Source organism: Lampris incognitus, chromosome 10 (assembly GCF_029633865.1).
Source record: "Lampris incognitus isolate fLamInc1 chromosome 10, fLamInc1.hap2, whole genome shotgun sequence".
NCBI classification, from domain to species: Eukaryota; Metazoa; Chordata; class Actinopteri; order Lampriformes; family Lampridae; genus Lampris; species Lampris incognitus.
The window spans coordinates 56,944,109-56,962,759 of NC_079220.1; the positions used below are offsets into that span (position 1 = coordinate 56,944,109).

At 46.1% G+C, this 18,651-nt stretch overlaps 1 protein-coding gene across 2 annotated transcripts; it reads left to right on the plus strand.

The window, feature by feature from the left end:
- The first annotated feature begins 1,279 nt into the window (after nucleotides 1-1,279).
- elac2 (elaC ribonuclease Z 2) lies at nucleotides 1,280-16,309 on the plus strand. Of its 2 annotated transcripts, XM_056287301.1 has the most exons (24): nucleotides 1,280-1,722; nucleotides 1,861-1,911; nucleotides 2,022-2,092; nucleotides 2,199-2,263; nucleotides 2,374-2,431; nucleotides 2,543-2,608; nucleotides 3,365-3,526; nucleotides 3,648-3,703; nucleotides 4,027-4,085; nucleotides 4,182-4,254; nucleotides 5,428-5,540; nucleotides 5,670-5,768; nucleotides 6,473-6,611; nucleotides 7,395-7,480; nucleotides 7,780-7,901; nucleotides 9,395-9,491; nucleotides 10,169-10,307; nucleotides 10,995-11,033; nucleotides 11,148-11,257; nucleotides 11,415-11,514; nucleotides 13,351-13,471; nucleotides 13,891-13,969; nucleotides 14,508-14,652; nucleotides 15,867-16,309. In XM_056287301.1, the coding sequence occupies exons 1-24, from the start codon at nucleotides 1,412-1,414 to the stop codon at nucleotides 16,113-16,115; spliced, it is 2,610 nt and encodes an 869-aa protein (XP_056143276.1). In that variant the 5' UTR covers nucleotides 1,280-1,411; the 3' UTR covers nucleotides 16,116-16,309. The 2 variants fall into 2 exon arrangements, with proteins under 2 accessions (XP_056143276.1, XP_056143277.1); XM_056287302.1 differs by lacking the exons at nucleotides 13,351-13,471; nucleotides 13,891-13,969; nucleotides 14,508-14,652.
- The last annotated feature ends 2,342 nt before the right edge of the window (nucleotides 16,310-18,651 follow it).

Here is an 18,651-nt window from a genome sequence, read left to right on the forward strand (position 1 = left end):
AGTGTGTTGTATTTTTTTATTTTCAAGTCCAACTGTGGCTAATTAATTTTTAATTCTGTGACCTAATTCCATAGACCCATAAACAAATTATGTAGTGATGACTGATAATATATTTATGCATATGTATTTTGTTGCTGTACTAATTCTGTGATGATGGTGTTGCAATGTATGTAAGTACCATAGTATTAGAGTGAGTATTAAAAAAAAAAAACTCATGAGGACGAGCAAAGCCTTTACTAAGGCAATATAAGGTCAGGGGATAGTCCTTCGGTCATGTGACTGGGTCTGCATCAGTGTAGGTCGGGTTAGTCCTTTGGTCATGTGACTGGGTCTGCATCAGTGTAGGTCAGGGGTTAGTCCTTCGGTCATGTGACTGGGTCTGCATCAGTGTAGGATGAATAATATGCTGTGTTGATGGCTCTGGCTACCATCACAAATGCAGTCCATATTTCTTCACCTGTTTTCCAGAAATGAAGATAGTCTTTATTTAAAAAAATAGAATCAATCGAAAAAAATTAAACCCCAGACTTGCGTTTTTTAGAAATACACCTTTAAGGGTTTCTGCAAATAATTCATTTAGGTGTAAAAGAACAAAATCTGCTCAAGAACTGGGACTTTGGATGCTATTGTGAGGATATGTCAACGTCCTTTCAAAATGTAGTCTTATTGAAACTTCAAATATATATTATATGTACAGCTGACTACACGTGTGTGTATATATAGACATAGACATAGACACACACACACACACACACAGATATTCGGTCGTTTTCTGACAGCAGGCTCGTTTTTTTTGTATTTCACAAAACAAAAAATAAGGGAAAAAATAAGAAAAAGTCAAAAGACAGAGGTCTAATCAGAAATCAATATTTCTATGTTTTTCTAAAAATGCAAAGCTTGTTTGGTTAGTAGCCATTTCAGTGCTTTCTTAAAATGTATTAGTTCATTCGTGAAGACTAAGAATAGTGGCCTGGCATTAATAAATCTGGGTCGATGGCTCAATTGTTTCGCCCTAATAATCAGGCTATTGTATACCATTTCCATATTTCTATCCTCCATTATAACTCTAAATTTAATATCCTTGTATTTAAAGCCCTTCTCGTGACAGCGCGTTCGCTTCTGTGCGCCGCTAAACTCTCAAGGATCTGTCATGACGTAGAAAAATGTCATATGTCCGTTCTGATTGGTCGACCGGCCCATAAAACGACCAACGAGAAAGGAGATGTGCGTGACGTCATCAGCCACTGCCGGAAGAACTCCCCACATGTGTCAACCCCCCTAAAGTGGTGGACGTTAGCTACCGTGAGGTAACCGCTCACGTTGTGTTCCTCCAAAATGAATATTTGGTGGCGTTAATTAGGGGTTTTGGGCGCGGTTTTTTTTGTTTGGTTTAGTACGCTGGGTATTTATTATGAATACGGTTAATCTGACGCTAAAATCTCTGACCTTGTTTGTTGTGAGGCGCCCGTCGGCGGCTCGCCCCGGCGCAGTCTCCCGCAGTGACGCTGGTTTCCATGGGGCTGTTTTCCAGCTTCTCCGGACGATGGCGACGATGAGCGCAGGCAGCTCCAAACAGCGAGACGCCCTCCGGCGAGTCAAGTCTAAGGAGGGCAGAGGCAAACGAACCGGTGAGCATGGGCCCACCAACGTGTACGTGCAGGTGGTCGGTGCGGGGGCCCGGGACAATGGGCCCTCCCTGTACGTGTTCTCCGAGTTCAACAGGTACGTCGACACCACGCAGGGCTGAGACACGTGACAGGAACCAGATTAAAGTCCACAGTCTGGCGTTGCCAGACGTGCAACTCACACCCCTGACTGATGCCAGGCAAACCGCCTCGCTCTTCCCTCTCCACCTCTTAGGTACCTTTTCAACTGCGGCGAAGGCACACAGAGACTCATGCAGGAACACAAGTGGGTTTGTTTGCACACACACACACACACACACACACACACACACACACACGCAGCTTTCCTCTGAGCCGCAGAATGGAGAATTTAAACGTCCTCGTTGCCCCCGACAGGTTGAAAGCCGCCCGCTTGGACAACATATTCCTCACCAGACTGAGCTGGGAAAACGTTGGGGGCTTATCAGGTCTGTTGTCGTCCACTACCAAGGCGCTTGTCTTGTCGTTTTTACTTCACACGTGTGGCCTCTTTTCCTGCCCTGTTCTCATCCACATCTTTGGTTTCTGCTGCAGGAATGATATTAACCTTGAAGGACACTGGGGTCCCTGAGTGTGTCCTTTCTGGACCACCACAATTGGTCAGTGAATGTTATATGCTTGTGTGTGTGTGTGTGTGTGTGTGTGTAATATTTTATGGAATATTTGATCCAGTTGATTGCAAGGTGTCATGTCTTCCCTGTCCAATAAGGAAAAATATTTAGATGCCATAAAGGTCTTCTCCGGACAACTGGATGACATCAAGATATGTAGGTTGAATTTATGTTTGTTGAACGTGTGCACCCTTGGTATAACAATGCATTTAATAGAGCTGATAATTTGATATTTACTGATATGTTGTACCGTCCACATTCCCCCAGCGGTGCGACCCTACACCGAGACATACACCGATGACACAATGACAGTTTATCAAGTGCCAATTTTTGGTAAGTTAAGATTTAATAATTCTACCTATATATGAAATAAATAATCCTTTCACTTTGTATCCCTGCATGTTAACTTGCTGAAAGATTTTCTCTGGCCTTATGTCTTACGTAGGCAGTTCTAGCGAGGAGCCTGGAGTTGATATAGTCTATGTTGCCGCCCTAGGATTGCTTCCCCAATTAATTTTTGTTTTTACTTCTAATCATAATTTGTAATTTTTATCTTTCGATACATCAGATGATTTACAATTTTATAAAATTGTAACAGCTCTAATATTTTGTTTGAAAATCAATATCAAGTCCAAAGTGTTAGGCTACCAGTCTTTAAAGGATGATGTTTATATGCGGGATGGGAACTCATCACTCAAGTCCAACATTTCTGAGTTCATCCTAGCTGCTATTGACCAAGTACTGTTTAGCAGCACAATGGCAAAGTGACACAGTATGTGTCGCACTTCATAATGCTGCTACTCTAGTCCCAAAGCGTCCAGAAGTCAAAATGAGGATTTCCGTTAATCAGTCTAGCTGATTCCTGGCTTTGTGAATTCAGAGTTGTGCTTGTTGTAATGAGGCATGCAATATGTTAGCTTGATGTTCATACCTAATTGCCTTGTGTATCTGTGCATTTCTGTGAATCTCAGAGCAGTACTTCAGGAGCACCATTGCTAAATAATTAAAATCCCCATAGTGTCAGCAAGAAAAAAATGCAGCACCGCCAATGTTCTCTCTTGACTCATGTTTTACATCATCACGCTGTAGCTCACTCGAGAGGCAATGACAGAAAACACTCCCCCTCCAGGCCAGGGAGGCGCAGCCCGTCGCGCAGTTCTGCCCAGTCCCAGACGAGGGGGCTGTGGAACCCAGACAACGATGTGAAGATTAACACTGATAGTGTTAAGAGAGAATGCGCAGACGGTCCAGGTAAGGCTCGGGGGCCAGGAGCAGTCCAGCTGCCTGGATGCTGAGATTTCTCTGGAAGGTCAAAACATTGCTTTTGTGTGCATAAAAAGAAATTCAAGATTTTTTTACAAATCTATTCCAGGAGAAAGAACAAACAGCACAAGGGATACTAAATTGGTGGTTGCATTTGTTTGCAAGGTAGGACATCACACCTGTTCTAACACCTTTTATAGAGTGTGTGTGTGTGTAGTCACATTTTAATCCATGCTTACTAATACGTATGTATGTCCCTGTTGGTAAGCTACCTATTGCATTTCCCACTGGCACTATTTGCACTTGGCATGATGCGCTGGTAGCTAAAATATGATTACTATTTAGTGTTTTTTAAGATGCATCTAGGTTGACACACAAATATATCTGTAAATTGACTGTCATGCAAGTCACTTTTGACAAAAGCATATGCTAAATGAGAAAAATCCAATAGAAAACATCTGATTGTCGGTTACCAAACCCTTTTGCAGCTTCACGCTAAGAAAGGAAATTTCTTGGTCACTCCAGCTAAAGAGCTCGGGCTGCCCGTGTGAGTAAACTTTTATGTGACACAAATGTGCTTTTGCCTTCTTAAAGTCAACACAAAGTATGTGGTTGTAACAGAGTTTTTTCTTTTCCACCACAGCGGTACAGCGGCAATCGGTCCGCTCATTGCAGAGCTGAAGAAAGGGAAAAGCGTCACGTATGAAGGGAAAGAGGTACTTCAAACATTTAAAGTATTTTGATTTGTTTTTGAGGGTTTTTTTTGTATTTGTTTTTCATTTAATCTTTCTGCCTAAACCATAAAGGCGGAACTTAATTACTCAATTCAATTTAGAGTGATAACACAAAAAAATAAAGAAGCCCAAAAGTAGTGATTGTGTCCTGTGCGGTACCTATTCCCAGGAGTTACACAATTTTGGTAAAAGGGTCTTAACTTTGGCCCAAAGCACAATTGCATCTTCATGCTCAACAATCAAACTTTTTAAATGGAGCCTCTCGTGTTCTGTGTTCGTACACACTCGCACACACACAAGCGCATTTAGAAGATGGACAAGGTTCAGCGTATTCGGTTTTTACTGATTTTCACTGAAAAATACCCAGATTTTTAAACTGATTTTCACCCGGGTTTTATGTTTCCACGGACCCAAAAGTTGTTGCTGTTCGTGTGAGGTTATGTAACTGTGTCCTATTGTGGTGAAATTCGGCATGCTGGATGACTTTGAAAAATAAAAACCGAAAACGTTGAGCCTTGAAGATGGAGAACTCCTCCATGTTTGAAAGAGTATCAGGAGTTGATCCTGTGTTTGCAGCACCAGCAGTCAGTTTGTAATAGTGGGATATTTGCTCTGAATGTCGGGTGGGTGTAAACGTGATCTCCAGTGTCGACAAATATGACTTGAGTCCTTACATTTTCTTTATTTCCGCTGAGAGAAGCTGGAGAGGGCGCGTCTTTGACAACGAATACAGCAAAAATGAATCCGCCCTTGAGCTTGAAAATAATCTTGTCTCCTCATCTGCCCAAGTTGAATCTTGCTTTGCCACCGCAGCCATTGTTTTGAACAGAAATTGAACATTGAGGGAGCATTTTATTACATTGTGAATACTACACATTAACTACCAGTTGTCAACTCCCATTCCCATGCATACACACAGCCAAGCTCATTTACACAGAAACTGGAGTCAACTTCATTTGTCACTTCCTGTTTCCAGCAGGACTCATTGCTACCAGTTGTCGCTTATGTCGTTAACCAGACTGAATGTGAATCTGATGTGATTTAAGCGCTAAAATGGGGAGCAACAACCGTACTTAGCTCTAGTGTGAACAAGGACAGGATTGGTGTCTTTCAAATGCCATGCTGTTGTGAAATGACATTACTCCCGTCTTGTAGATTCGGCCTGAGCAAGTTTGTACTCCTACAGACCCCGGACCTGCCTTTGTTGTTGTGGAGTGCCCCTCAGAAGAGTTTACTGAAGCTGTTTGCACCAACAAGCAGCTCAGCAGGTAATTAGTGCCTCTATACGATCAACGCACAGCACAGTTTTTATTTTTGAAGAGCGAAGTTGAACTGGAATATTGAGCATTTGGTTTTTGAACTTGGTCCATCAGTTCAGGTGTTTTCATCATTTCTAGGTACCAAACAGAAGGGACAGAGGATGCTGCTGTGTTAGTGGTCCACATTACTCCAGAATCTGTCCTGAAAACAGACAAGTACAAACAGTGGATGGAGAGGTACGTAGTCAGTTGTTACTGAAACAGACTCGTGGCTGTTTGTTTGTCATTTCGGAGTCACACTTGCAGTTGTTTCACACTACAAGCAGCGCTTTAACACAAGCATCACCTTGCTTATTCACATGAAATCAATGAAAAAATTGACTAGTGAAATGATTTCCTTACAAAATGTCAGAGATCTAGCTAAAAATCAGACTGTATCTGGTAGTCACACACATTATCAGTTCATGAGTTGCATAAGTCCAAAGTACTTCAGTACTGGCAGTCTCTCAATTTGAAGTGAAGCAATTACTGCAGGGCACCAAGAGTAATCTATAGCTAACCTTCAATTTACTATATTGCGGTTGAGTTCTCCCGTGCTTCTGCTGCCGGTGTGGAGAGATGGCTGCGTGAATTCGCGTTTACGGCAGCCTCACCCAGTACCGTCCATGCAGTGTCTTTGTCCTCGTCTGCGTCTAAGTGTTGTCTTCGTTTGATGGCTGGGAGAGCGGGGCAGGCTAAGCTAACTGCTAGGCCATGCAGACCGGTGGTTCCGATAACACCGAGGGTGGTCTGGCGGCGGCCTCACCTAGCGTTGACTGTTTTTTTGGTGTTATTGTGAGCTGTGTCGGGAGAGGTTTTGAGGGTGTCTGGCTGGGAGCGCTGGCACTGGGTCAGCTGGGAGAGCTGTTCCTGATTCCTAATGCCTGTCTGTCTTTCTAAAGGTTTCCAAGCACGACGGAGCATCTCATACTAAATGAACAAGTCTCTACGGTCCACAACATCAGAAGCCACAAGATCCAGACTCAGTTGAATATGATTCACCCGGAGATCTTTCCAAAACTCAAGACTTACAAAACAAAGGTGATGGTGGTGAACACGTGGTGCTCACAGTGCGTTCTGATATGAACAGTTGTATTTGGTAGTAGTAGTGGTGGTGGTGTCGTTACTGCAGTATTAGTTGCAGTGGTGGTAGTGTTAGTAATAGTGGTTGCAGAGAGTTTACAGTTGTAACAGCAGTGGTATCGTAGTAGTAGTAGTAGTACTATCATTTCTGTAGGAGTAGTGATATAAAGTAACAGCGCAGCAGCAGTGATATTATAGTAGTGACACTAGTAATATTAGTCGTAGCAGCAGTAACTAACATCATGGTGTTGGTAGTATTGTTATCAATACACTTTCACATAGTAGTACAAATCCCACTCGCCGAGCTTCCAGCCGGAATAGCTCCTCCGAGTTCGCTCTACCAACCTCGGCGCCAGCTTACCCAAACGCACACTCTTGCTCCCGAGATGGCTCCACCCAGTTGGTAGAATCTCTGCTTAGGTGATGTAAAGCTCCGTCAAGCTATAGGCTAGCGCCGCAAAGTCGGCCATTGTTATCGGACTTTTCCTCTCACTCAGTTTACTCATTTCACTTTTTACAGGACTTAAGTTTGTCTGAGGTAGGCAGCGCTACCTTGGAGCTTGAAAGACAAGCCAGAGCTCTGTCCTCCCTCTTCTTTCCTGTTGCACTTTAGCTGAAGAAGTTTACAAAACAATTTACAGAAACGCTATAAAACCCAAGGAAATTAAGCCAAAATCAGAACAAAAAGAAAAGTTCTTTGAGTAAAAGAAGTATCAGCTCAGTTTTTTTTTCTTTCCCCAGGAGGCTCAGGCCACCCTGCATGACCCCAGTGTCCGAGCCGAGTCTCTGCTCAAGTTCCAGCTTAGACCCGTAATGCAGTGGCAACGGTTAGTTTGTCCTTCCATACCCCCAATTTACCAAACATTACTTTGCAGCTGCGAGGCCCATCTTGTCACAAAAAACAATCTGTAATGGAACGCTGCACACACACCGAGCTGCTATTTTCTTATTTTTTCTCCCCCCTCCCTCCCCCGCTCTGTCTTAAGAGTCAAGCATTTCTTTCCACTTCACATCCAGCACTGTAAAGTCCACCAAGGTCAAATCTCAGTTAAGAAGCCTTTATTTTCCCCAGAAGTGCCTGTGTGGTCAGTGGTGTGTGATTTACTCTGCCTCTCTCATCTGTTAGGGATGCAGTCCCCTCCTGTGACACTGAGGAGTTTGTGAAGGAGGCTGCAGAGGTCCCTGACTTTCTCCAAGAAGTGGAAAAGTGCAAGCAGTTCTGCTCCACCGATGCTGCAGTGCTGTCTGGTGAGCTGTGTGACCGTGTTGGAGAGGACAAAACTTTACTTGCTTTTAAAACTAAAATCTGTGTCTTAATGATTCGTTATTTTGGTGGCCTGGTGGCCAAATGGTTATGGCACATGCTACATAACCGCAACATCTCTGGTTCAATTCTAGCCCCTTTGTGGCATGTCATACCCATCTCTCTCTTCTCTTGTTTCCTGCCCTCCACTTCACTCTCCGCTACCAATAAAGGCAAAAACGCCACAAAAAAAATCTTTAAACAAAAAATAAACAATTTGTTATTTTATTAATCTGGACCATGGAGTCCGGATACATCATACTACCAGTCATCTTTACCATGGTTACACTCTTCAGTCTCCAAATACCGCTGTTGAAAGGTATTGACCAAGTAGGACGAACACTGATGCAGTGGCAGATGCGTACATGTTGGAAACAACTCCAATGGGAAAAAAAGGATTGAAACGTGATGACAGTGTGGCTATGACAATCAATATTAATGTACTACTACTACTACTTTCGGCTGCTCCCGTTAGGGGCCGCCACAGCGGATCATCCGTTTCCATCTCTTCCTGTCCTCTGCATCTTCCTCTGCCACACCAGCCACCTGCATGTCCTCCCTCACCACATCCATAAACCTCCTCTTTGGCCTTCTTCTTCTTCTCCTCTTCCCTGGCAGCTCCATATTCAGCATCCTTCTCCCAACATACCCAGCATCTCTCCTCCACACATGTCCAAACCATCTCAATCTTGCCTCTCTTGCTTTGTCTCAGTATTACAGTACAACAGTGTTCCCTTAATAGTTTGATGTAGTTTGTAATACATTAGACTGTCTGTCAGCTTTCATCCCAGGATCCATTTTTACAAGGGTGGGAATTGTTTACCGCTAAGCTGACGGCACACCAGCCACAGTGGCTGCTACACCTTGTTTGTAGTCCTAGAAAATCAGTGTCAGCAGTGTCTCTCTGCCTCCTCCGTCCAACTATATCACGTCACTGTTCTACGGGAAGGCTTAGTTTGTGCCACAGAATCACCACATTGTCATCACATTTCAAAAAGATAGAATAACTTATTCATGGAGAGAAATCACAGATTTCCGCATTATAAAGGCATAGTAAATGTAAAATAAACATGCACTTGTTAATTTGTAATATTACGAGCCCATAAGAAAAGTTTTGGGCGTGTTTGACCTTTAATGAGAAAGTTGAGTGATTTTTGTTGTTGTACGGCTGCGCTGTGGCCACAAGGGGGCAGCCGTGTCATTTGCTGCATGCTGTCATGCTGCGAAGCTCCATCTGTGTCTTATGTGAAGCACAGAACGGAATCGGTATCGGCACACAAGATGGTAAAAGTGACATGGAAGACAGTATGTACAAATTAGACTGCCAGTATTGTTTAGCACAGGGAAATGGGGTAAAAGCTGCTTGATGTAAATAAATAAATAAATCCATTATTTATTGTTTTGATGAAAGTTAATCACAGTTGCATGGTTTTTGCAGGGCAAGCGGCGAAGTATCCAGAGGTGGTTTTCTTAGGAACGGGATCTGCACTTCCCATGAAGATCAGGAATGTCAGTGGCACGCTAATTAATATCAGGTATGCGCCTCGAGTCTGTTCACAGCCCATGTTATACTCGGACCCGCACGGGAGCAGTATTTTCCAACATGTAGTATTGCTTTAATCGTCACGCTTTTGCGACTGTCTTTCTACTGGGGCGAAGAGGGAAAAGTTAGGATTTAGTTTTTCTGTTCTCTTTCTAAAAGAACTCCCCCCCGCCCCCCCCCCCCCCAGTTCAGCTTCTTGGTCAAATTTTTTTTTTGATACTCATGAAGTCATCAGACACTAATTTACATACAGCCAATCAGATCAAAATATGAAGCCCCGCCCCTCTTACTGCCAGCCCTTGCTCGTACTTGTCACTCAGAGGTCTGATGAATAGTAATGAGGACTACACCACTCCCTCAGTTCTTCACAGTTGAGGGTAGTTATGGGTAAAGGTATAAAAAGACACGATGTTAGTAATTTACAAATAAAACATGTTGGTGAATGTCAAATGATGCCGTGTTCAAAGTTTTAAGAGTTAAATCTGTTCAGTGATTTCGGTCTGACTTTAACTGTCCTTCCCTGGCTAACAGCATTCACTGAGACAGACCGTACTGGCCACATACACGGCACGTACATGACACATGCGTGTGTCTGCATGAACGCTGTCCTCTAGCTTCCATTTCATTCTTCCCTTGCTACTTGAACGTGTGTTGTATATCTGTGTGTAGCCAGAGACAGTCCGTGCTGTTGGACTGTGGCGAGGGAACCTTCGGTCAGCTCTGCAGACATTATGGGGACGGTGTGGACGAAGCTCTCTCCAAGATATCAACAGTTTTCATCTCACACCTGCATGCCGACCACCACACAGTAAGCAGCCGAGCAGCCGGTCACCGCTGTTGTCGTTTTTGTGTGCAGTAATTCGTGTGATAACAGCAGAACTATCTCCTCAGTAATTCCTACTTGTCAACGAAAAGGAAGCATTGTTTCTTGGTGACATCCTTCTTTTAATCATTGCTTTGTGTCTCTTATTGAGTACCTCAATATCTTGTGGTGATATTTTGGGGATGACTGTTGTAGATTTCCAAAGAGATTGAGAAATGATCATTAGCGATGTGGATATGATGACGAACCAGGTAGAGACAGAAAATTGTCTCACTTTACTGTAGTGCAGACTTTATTTATCTTATATCACCATATGTCATAACCAGAATCACACAGCACATCTAGTCTCATATCACCATGTCCATTTACATCAGTATATTGTCCAGCTCTACTTCCTGTTATGCGTAGATTTCTGCCCTGGCAGTCATTCAGGCTGTAGCATAGGCCATGTGCATCCTGTATAGAAAATACTAAATATTGCTTTATTTTCCAAAGTAATTTGTTAATTTTCCATCTCCTACATAGATACTACTTTGTTTAGTTTTACATTAAGGAGATCTGTGTGAGCAACCCATTTCCTTGTGTGTCCCAACTTGAGTGGCAGATGAATCTGATTGTGATTCTGTGACCTACTGTTAGCTGCTAACCCTGACATAAATGTGGTTGTGCTAGGGGCTGCTGAAGCTGCTGTACCAGAGGGAAAGAGCCATGGTCAGTACACGGTTTCCCTTTCATAATACTGCACACTTGTATTCAAGTAGTTTTCTTTGGTAACTCTTTTAAGTTTGACCGACTAACTGCAGTTGTTCTGCCTGCGGATGTCAGACAACTCTAGGAATGGCGTTCAGCCCCATCTGTCTGGTCGCTCCAGTCCAGATCATGACCTGGCTCAACCAGTATCACAACTACTGCGAGGAGATCCTCAGACATTTCAAGTACGTAGAGACAGGGATCCCCAAGAAGCCAACGTACACTTCCCCTTTATTTACCTCCGCCTTCTCATCCTGCTGAAGCAAGCGGTTTCTGCCCTAAAAAGCCTTTGTAGAAGGATTACATCTGGATGAGTATTTAAATGCTTATTTTGTCTTTCAGCATTGTCCCGAGCAATTATTTGTGTGAGGGTGCCGAGGTGCAAAGACAAGAGACCAAGTCAGTCATCCAAACTTTGCTGAAGCACAACGATCTGGAGAAGGTCTGTAGACATTGGAACATGTTATCCTCTGCTTCATTATTCAGTATGTGACATATACACACACGCGCACAAACACACACACACACATATATGTACAGACACACACACATCCATACGTTGCTACTGTATGTTTTGTCGCTGTTGTTCATGTTTGCCTGTATGTTGTTTGAAACATTGTGTTGCTGCTACGTATCTCGGCCACCAGGGCTCCCTCAAAAACATCTTGTAATCTCAGTGGAATTCATCTGTCTGGTTAAATAAAAGCTTAATAATTTAATAATGAGCGTCCGGGTGGCGTAGTGGTCTATTCCGTTGCCTACCAACACGGAGATTGCCGGTTTGAATCCCCGTGTTACCTCCGGCTTGGTCGGGCGTCCCTACAGACGCAACTGGCCGTGTCTGCGGGTGGGAAGCCGAATGTGGGTATGTGTCCTGGTCTCTGCACTAGTGCCTCCTCTGGTTGGTCAGGGCGCCTGTTTTGGGGGGGGGACTGGGGGGAATAGCGTGATCCTCCCACGCACTATGCCCCCCTGGTGAAACTCCTCACTGTCAGGTGAAAAGAAGCGGCTGGTGACTCCACATGTATCGGAGGAGACGTGGTAGTCTGCAGCCCTCCCCGGATCAGCAGAGGAGGTGGAGCAGAGACCGGGACGGCTTGGAAGAGTGGGGTAATTGGCCAAGTACAATTGGGAGAAAAAGGCGGGAAACATTTTTTATTTAATGATAATAATGGAATATACATGCATGTTACAGGGGTTACGTTAACCAAGAATTTCCTGTCGTTTAGCAAATTTTTTTGGGGGGGGGGTTTTCCCCCTTTTGCTCCTTAATTATACCTGGCCAATTACCCCACTCTTCTGAGCCTCCCGGTTACTGCTCCACCCCCTCTGCTGATCCGGGGGGGGGCTGCAGACTACCACATGCCCCCTCCCATACATGTGGAGTCACCAGCCGCTTCTTTTCACCTGACAGTGAGGAGTTTCACCAGGGGGACGTAGCACGCGGGAGGTAACACGCTTTTCCCCCTCCCCCCCAAACAGGCGCCCCGACCGACCAGAGGAGGCACTAGTGCAGAGACCAGGACACATACCCACATTCGGCTTCCCACCCACAGACACGGCCAACTGTGTCTGTAGGGACGCCCGCCCGAGCCGGAGGAGATTCGAACCGGCGATGCCCGTGTTGGTAGGCAACGGAATAGACCGCCACGCCACCCGGACGCCCTGTTTGTCATTTTTTAAACGATGAATCCAAATGCCATCCGTCGTTTTGACGAAATCAAAATAAGGAATCTGCTTCGTTGGCGTTTTGAGAAAACTCGTGAGTTGTGTGTCAGTCAGTCACGCTGCAGGTAGGCTGAGGTGAATATCACAAGGCAGCATTTATATATTCAGAATGGGTATTCACGTAGCCTTGTTCACTAATTATCAGACCGTAACCTGCGTAGTAGACGGTTGCGGTGCTGTCTGTGTACAGTAGGCTACTGGCGTTTGGAAAAGCGCCTTCAGTGTGACAGACGCATGCACACGAGGTTCCAGTAAGACCAAGGTATAATTGTTAAATCGTTCCATAACTTTTAATATTTCTGCTGAGCACGGCCCTAGTAAGGCTTATCGCAGCATTATAAGAATTATAATCCACACATACTCAAATGCTACGCAATGTAATAACATATTGGCAGACATGAGCACAAACTTCAGACGAAGGCACTGTTACATGGCGAGTAAACGGACCATAAAGAACATTCCTCAACCCCGTCCGTTTCAGTGACGGGTCACCATTCATTATGACCCGGCGTGCTGGCTACGCTGATGTGTGTCTCTGCTCCTGTCTCAGTTCCAGACGTGCCGCGTGCGTCACTGTAAGAATGCCTTCGCCTGCAGCATCACCCATAAGTCTGGCTGGAAGCTGGCGTTTTCTGGTGACACCATGCCGTGCGACGCCTTCGCCCACATAGGTCAGTACGCCCGGGGCTGGGTGTAGACGCAAGCTGATAGAGTAACAGGTGTTGAGTAGCTCCTGGATTAATGGCTGCACATGTCCCCTGCAGCGTCTCCATCTCAGCCGCCTTGTTCCAAATGAATCAAAACATGTTTCAGCTCTCTAAGGCGGCAGGTTCTTCTCAGATCCTGTGGGGTCCTCACTTCATCCCCCCTTTCTTAAACGGCTTGACTAGCTAGGTGTTGTCCAGGAAAAGCTCTCTGAAGACAACGGGCATACCCCACGCCCGTTCGCTGGAGATGCTCTCAGCTCTCCCGGCAGACGCGGCGTGCCGGTCCTCCGTTACAGATGACCTGACTGACTGATTTCCTGTGGGAGCGGAGGAGGCTGTAAAGTGCTCGTCTTTGTGATTCGTGTTTTTGATTGTTGTTAAAGGAAAGAATGCAACATTACTTATTCACGAGGCCACCTTAGAAGACGGGTTGGAGGTGGAAGCGGTGGAGAAAAGGCATAGGTAAGTGGGTGTTATTGTTTAGCCGTTGCAGTCTGTCAGGGAAGAGCCTGCAGGGAAGAGGTCTGCAGCTTTTGCCGAGCTTCGACCATGGGAAATGCAAGTGATTTGAAAGTAAATGTGGCCATGAATGAGGTTTTTCTCAGCTGACAAAGAAGTGTACTTGCTTTGCTACTTGGAGATTGCAGTCATTTATGAGCACAATGTCACTCGCTACGTTCGCCACAGAAATTGACATTGATTTTTTTTTTTTTTTTTTTTTTTGTAAGTCCTTTATGGAGGCGGTGAGCAGCTGCTTTCTCGCTGGCATCTTTTGTGTTTAAAGGGGAGAAACAAGAATTATTCCCACTGAAATGAAATTGAATCTAAAGAAAATATCTTTTGAGGAAAGTCATTGAACTGAGGTTGCAATGCATAAAGTAATTTCGCCGTTTACTTATAAAAAATAAAAAAAAGAAAAGTCGTTGAGCTTTTGCAGCCTCGCCAGTTGGGCGGTGTAATGTGGGGCCGTGTCTTGATGTTTGCTCTCCTGCCCCGGCAGCACCACCTCCCAGGCCATCGGTATGGGCGTGAAGATGAACGCTGACTTCATCATGCTGAACCACTTCAGCCAGCGCTACGCCAAGATCCCTCTGTTCAGCGAAGACTTCACTGACAAAGTGGGAATCTCGTTTGACCACATGAGGGTGAGAGTCTTGTGAAATGGTGACGCTGGTGGAAAAGAATATGCTGTTCAGTGATTTATTTCATTTTTATCATGTGGCGTACCTTAAGAGGTCTTAGTCTTGTTTATTTTAAGACGGGACCGCTCGATGCTAATGTAGCTGGCGCAGTTCAGGGTACTGTCATCGAAACGGGCCCCGTGTGAAGATCCAGAAAAACGCAGGTGGACCCTGAGAAACGGTTTCACTGGATCCCTGTTTGTTTAAATGGAGATTTGAGATGTGACCCAGCATCATCAGCTTCAGCTGTTGCAAACGGCACAGGCAGAAATGGGGGAGTTTCTCCCAAAGTGAGAAATGGCAGAGACGTGGGCCAACTTAGTGGACTGCATAGGTTTTTTTTTTTGTTCCTCGTTTCTTTCCCGTAACTTTGCCCTTGAGTTTTATACTTTAATGGTCAGCTATAAATCACTGAGTGGACCCTGAACTTGGACACTACTAGAATAAAAAAAAAAAAAAATTGGGGGGTGAGGTGAATTTTTTTCTCCCCAGTTGTATCTGGCTAATTACCCCACTCTTCCAAGGTGTCCCGTCTCTGCTCCGCCCCCTCTGCTGATCCGGGGAGGGCTGCAGACTACCACATGCCTCCTCCCATACATGTAGAGTCACCAGCCGCTTCTTTTCACCTGACAGTGAGGAGTTTCGCCAGGGGGACGTAGCGCGTGGGAGGATCACGCTATCCCCCCCCAGTTACCTCCTCCCCCCTAAACAGAAGCCCTGACTGACCAGAGGAGGCGCTAGTGCAGCGACAAGAACACACACTCACATCCGGCTTCCCACCTGCAGACACGGCCAATTGTGTCTGTAGGGACGCCCGACCAAGCCGGAGGTAACACAGGGATTTGAACCAGCGATCCCTCGTGTTGGCAGGCAACGGAATAGACCGCTACGCTACCCAGATGCCCCGTGATGTCATCTTTTAATGTCTGATATAAATCGTCTTTGGTATTGCACTGGTGTGACGTCACAGAATTCACTTGTTTTCCCTTTAACTCCTCAGGTGCAGTTATAAAAAAAAAGAAGTGTGGTGCAAACTGCAGATCTGGCCACTGTCATCTTGTGTGTCTAAAAACCCAGCTGAAACTGCTTTGGACCAGGCTTGATACTGATCCTGAGCCTGATCAGATTTTACACCCCACTGACCTTCTTGCCCCCCTCCTTCCCTTCTCCTCTTTCAGATCCGGTTCGGAGAATTCAGAGTCCTCCCGAGGCTAATTCCCCCGCTCAAAGCCCTCTTTGCTGAGGAAATTGGTGAGATGGAGGGGCGGCGAGAGAAGAGAGAGCTGAGGCAAGGTAAAGGATTCGGCACCAACATCAATGGTGAGCAGAGGACGCCTGAGGCAGACCGAGTCACCAAACGAGACCAGGAGGACGAGCTGGCAACGTTGCATGGCACAGAGGCCAAGAGACAGAAGGTGTTGAATTAGAATTTGAGGTCAGAGTAACAGGACTTTTACCTTATGGAGAAAGCCAAGAGGTTTCTAATTTAAATTCATTATGTGGGAATACTTTCAGAATATGAGCTTTTAGTTTGGCCTGGTGTGTTTTCAACCGCTTGTGCTATCAGCGTGTATACATCTTTTGCATTGCAGTGTCCGCTCAAAGAATAAAGTAATGTCTGATGGCCTGAGTTTTTTTTTTTTTACACGAATTTGTCACTAAATGAGAGAACCTGGGTCATTTCCACAATTTCGGTTGTCAAACGGGTATACTTTTGGTGTTCTAAAGTAAAAAAAAAAAAAAATCTAAAGTGACTAATGTTGCCATGATGGATGAAAATGTCCACAACACCTCCCGTCTCTGACGATGCCCATCCATGCAGCAGTTCTGTCATCTTCCATGTAGACGAACCCTCTCTGTGTTGTCTGTATCAGCGCTCTGTGATAACAGAGTTTGGATCTAATATCTGAAACACCGACTTCAGGGTGGTTTGAATCCTCGTCGGTTTCTCTGAACTCGGGCAACAGATGCAGCAGACTGAAATCTGAAGTCTGGATTCACAGATGTTTTCTTATGATTAACTTTAAGAAATGACCCAAGAAGAAATTTGTAGGAGATCTCATCTCATCTCATCATCAGCAGCTTCTCCGGGGTGGGGTCGCGGTGGCAGCAAGCCAAGTAGGGCACTCCAGACACCCTTTTCCCCAGCAACGCCCGCCAGCTCCTCCTGGGGGATCCCAAGGCATTCCCAGGCCAGATTGGACATGTAGTCCCTCCAGTGAGTTCTGGGTCTACTCTGGGGTCTCCTCCCAGTTGGACGTGCCCGGAAAACCTCCAAAGGAAGGCGCCCACGAGGCCTCCTAATCAGATGCCCGAACCACCTCAACTGGCTCCTTTCGACACAAAGGAGCAGCGGCTCTACTCCGAGCTCCCTCTGGATGTCCGAGCTCCTCACCCTATCTCTAAGGCTGAGCCCAGACACCCTACGGAGGGAACTCATTTCAGCCGCTTGTATCCGCGATCTCACCCTTCCGGTCACCCCCCAGAGCTCATGACTATGGGTGAGGGATGGAATGAAGATTGACTGGTAAATTGAGAGCTTTGCTTTCCAGCTCAGCTCCCTCTTCACCACAACGGTCCGGTACAACGTCCACATTACTGCTGATGCTGCACCAATCCGCCTGTCAGTCTCCCGCTCCATCCTACCCTCCCTCGTGAACAGGACCCCGAGATACTTGAACTCCTTCACTTCAGGCAACAACTCATCCCCAACCCGGAGGGAGCAATCCACCATTATCCAGTACAGGACCATGGCCTCAGAGTTGGAGGTGCTGACTCTCATCCCGGCCATTTCACACTCAGCTGCAAACCGCTCCTTCCTGGCCGTGGAACAATGGACCAACGGACCACCTCTCTACCCTGGTGGAAGTGCTGAGGGGGGCATGGGAGGTTGACCAGCAAGTTTACATGTGTGTTGTGGGCTTGGAGAAGGCTTACGGGGCCTTCTCCAAGTCCACGAACTGTATCCCGAGGCACTCTGTGGGGGGTACTGCAGGAATATGGGGTACGGGGGCGGTTGCTACAAGCCATCCGGTCCTTGTATAACCAAAGTGAGCGCTGTGTCTGTACTCTCAGCACAAAGTCAAACACGTTTTCGGTGGGTGTCACTGTCAGACTCCGCCAAGGTTGTCCCTTGTCTCTGATTCTGTTTGTGATATTCATGGGCAGCATCTCAAGGTGCAGCCAAGGTGAGGAGTGTGTCCGTTTTGGGAACCTTAAGAGGCCTCTCCAGCCCCCCCCCCCCTTCTCCCCAATTGTATCTGGGCAATTACCCCACTCTTCCGACTTTCGAGTCATCCATCTCTGCTCCACCCCCTCTGCCGATCCGGGGAGGGCTGCAGACTACCACATGCCTCCTCCCATACATGTGGAGTTGCCAGCAGCTTCTTTTCACCTGACAGTGAGGAGTTTCACCAGGGGGATGTAGCATGTGGGAGGATCACACTATTCCCCCCAGTTCCCCCTCCCCCACAAAGAGGTGCCCTGACTGACCAGAGGAGGTGCTAGTGCAGCGACCAGGACACATACCCACATCCGGCTTCCCACCCGCAGACACGGCCAATGGTGTCTGTAGGTGTCTGTGAATGTCCTCATTCATCCAGGTCATGGTTATCCAAAGCAGTTGAATCAAGCACTTGGTTCAACTCCTTTGGATGTGTCTGTAGGGACGCCCGACCAAGCCGGAGGCAACACGGGGATTCAAACCGGCGATCCCTGTGTTGGTAGGCAACGGAATAGACCGCTACGCCACCCGGATGCCCTTTTGTATTTAGGCTTTTGGGGGGAAAAAAAGTTTTTTGCCAAACTTCTCACAATAGGGCAATAGCATAACTTTGGTGAGGCGCACCATCTGTACGGGGTTTCTAGTCGACTGAATTTTAAATGTACACAAATTGAAATGAGCAAGTTTGTCAACATAAAAGTCTGTCTGACAGGAGAGTAGTGTGTCAACGTTGGCTTGGA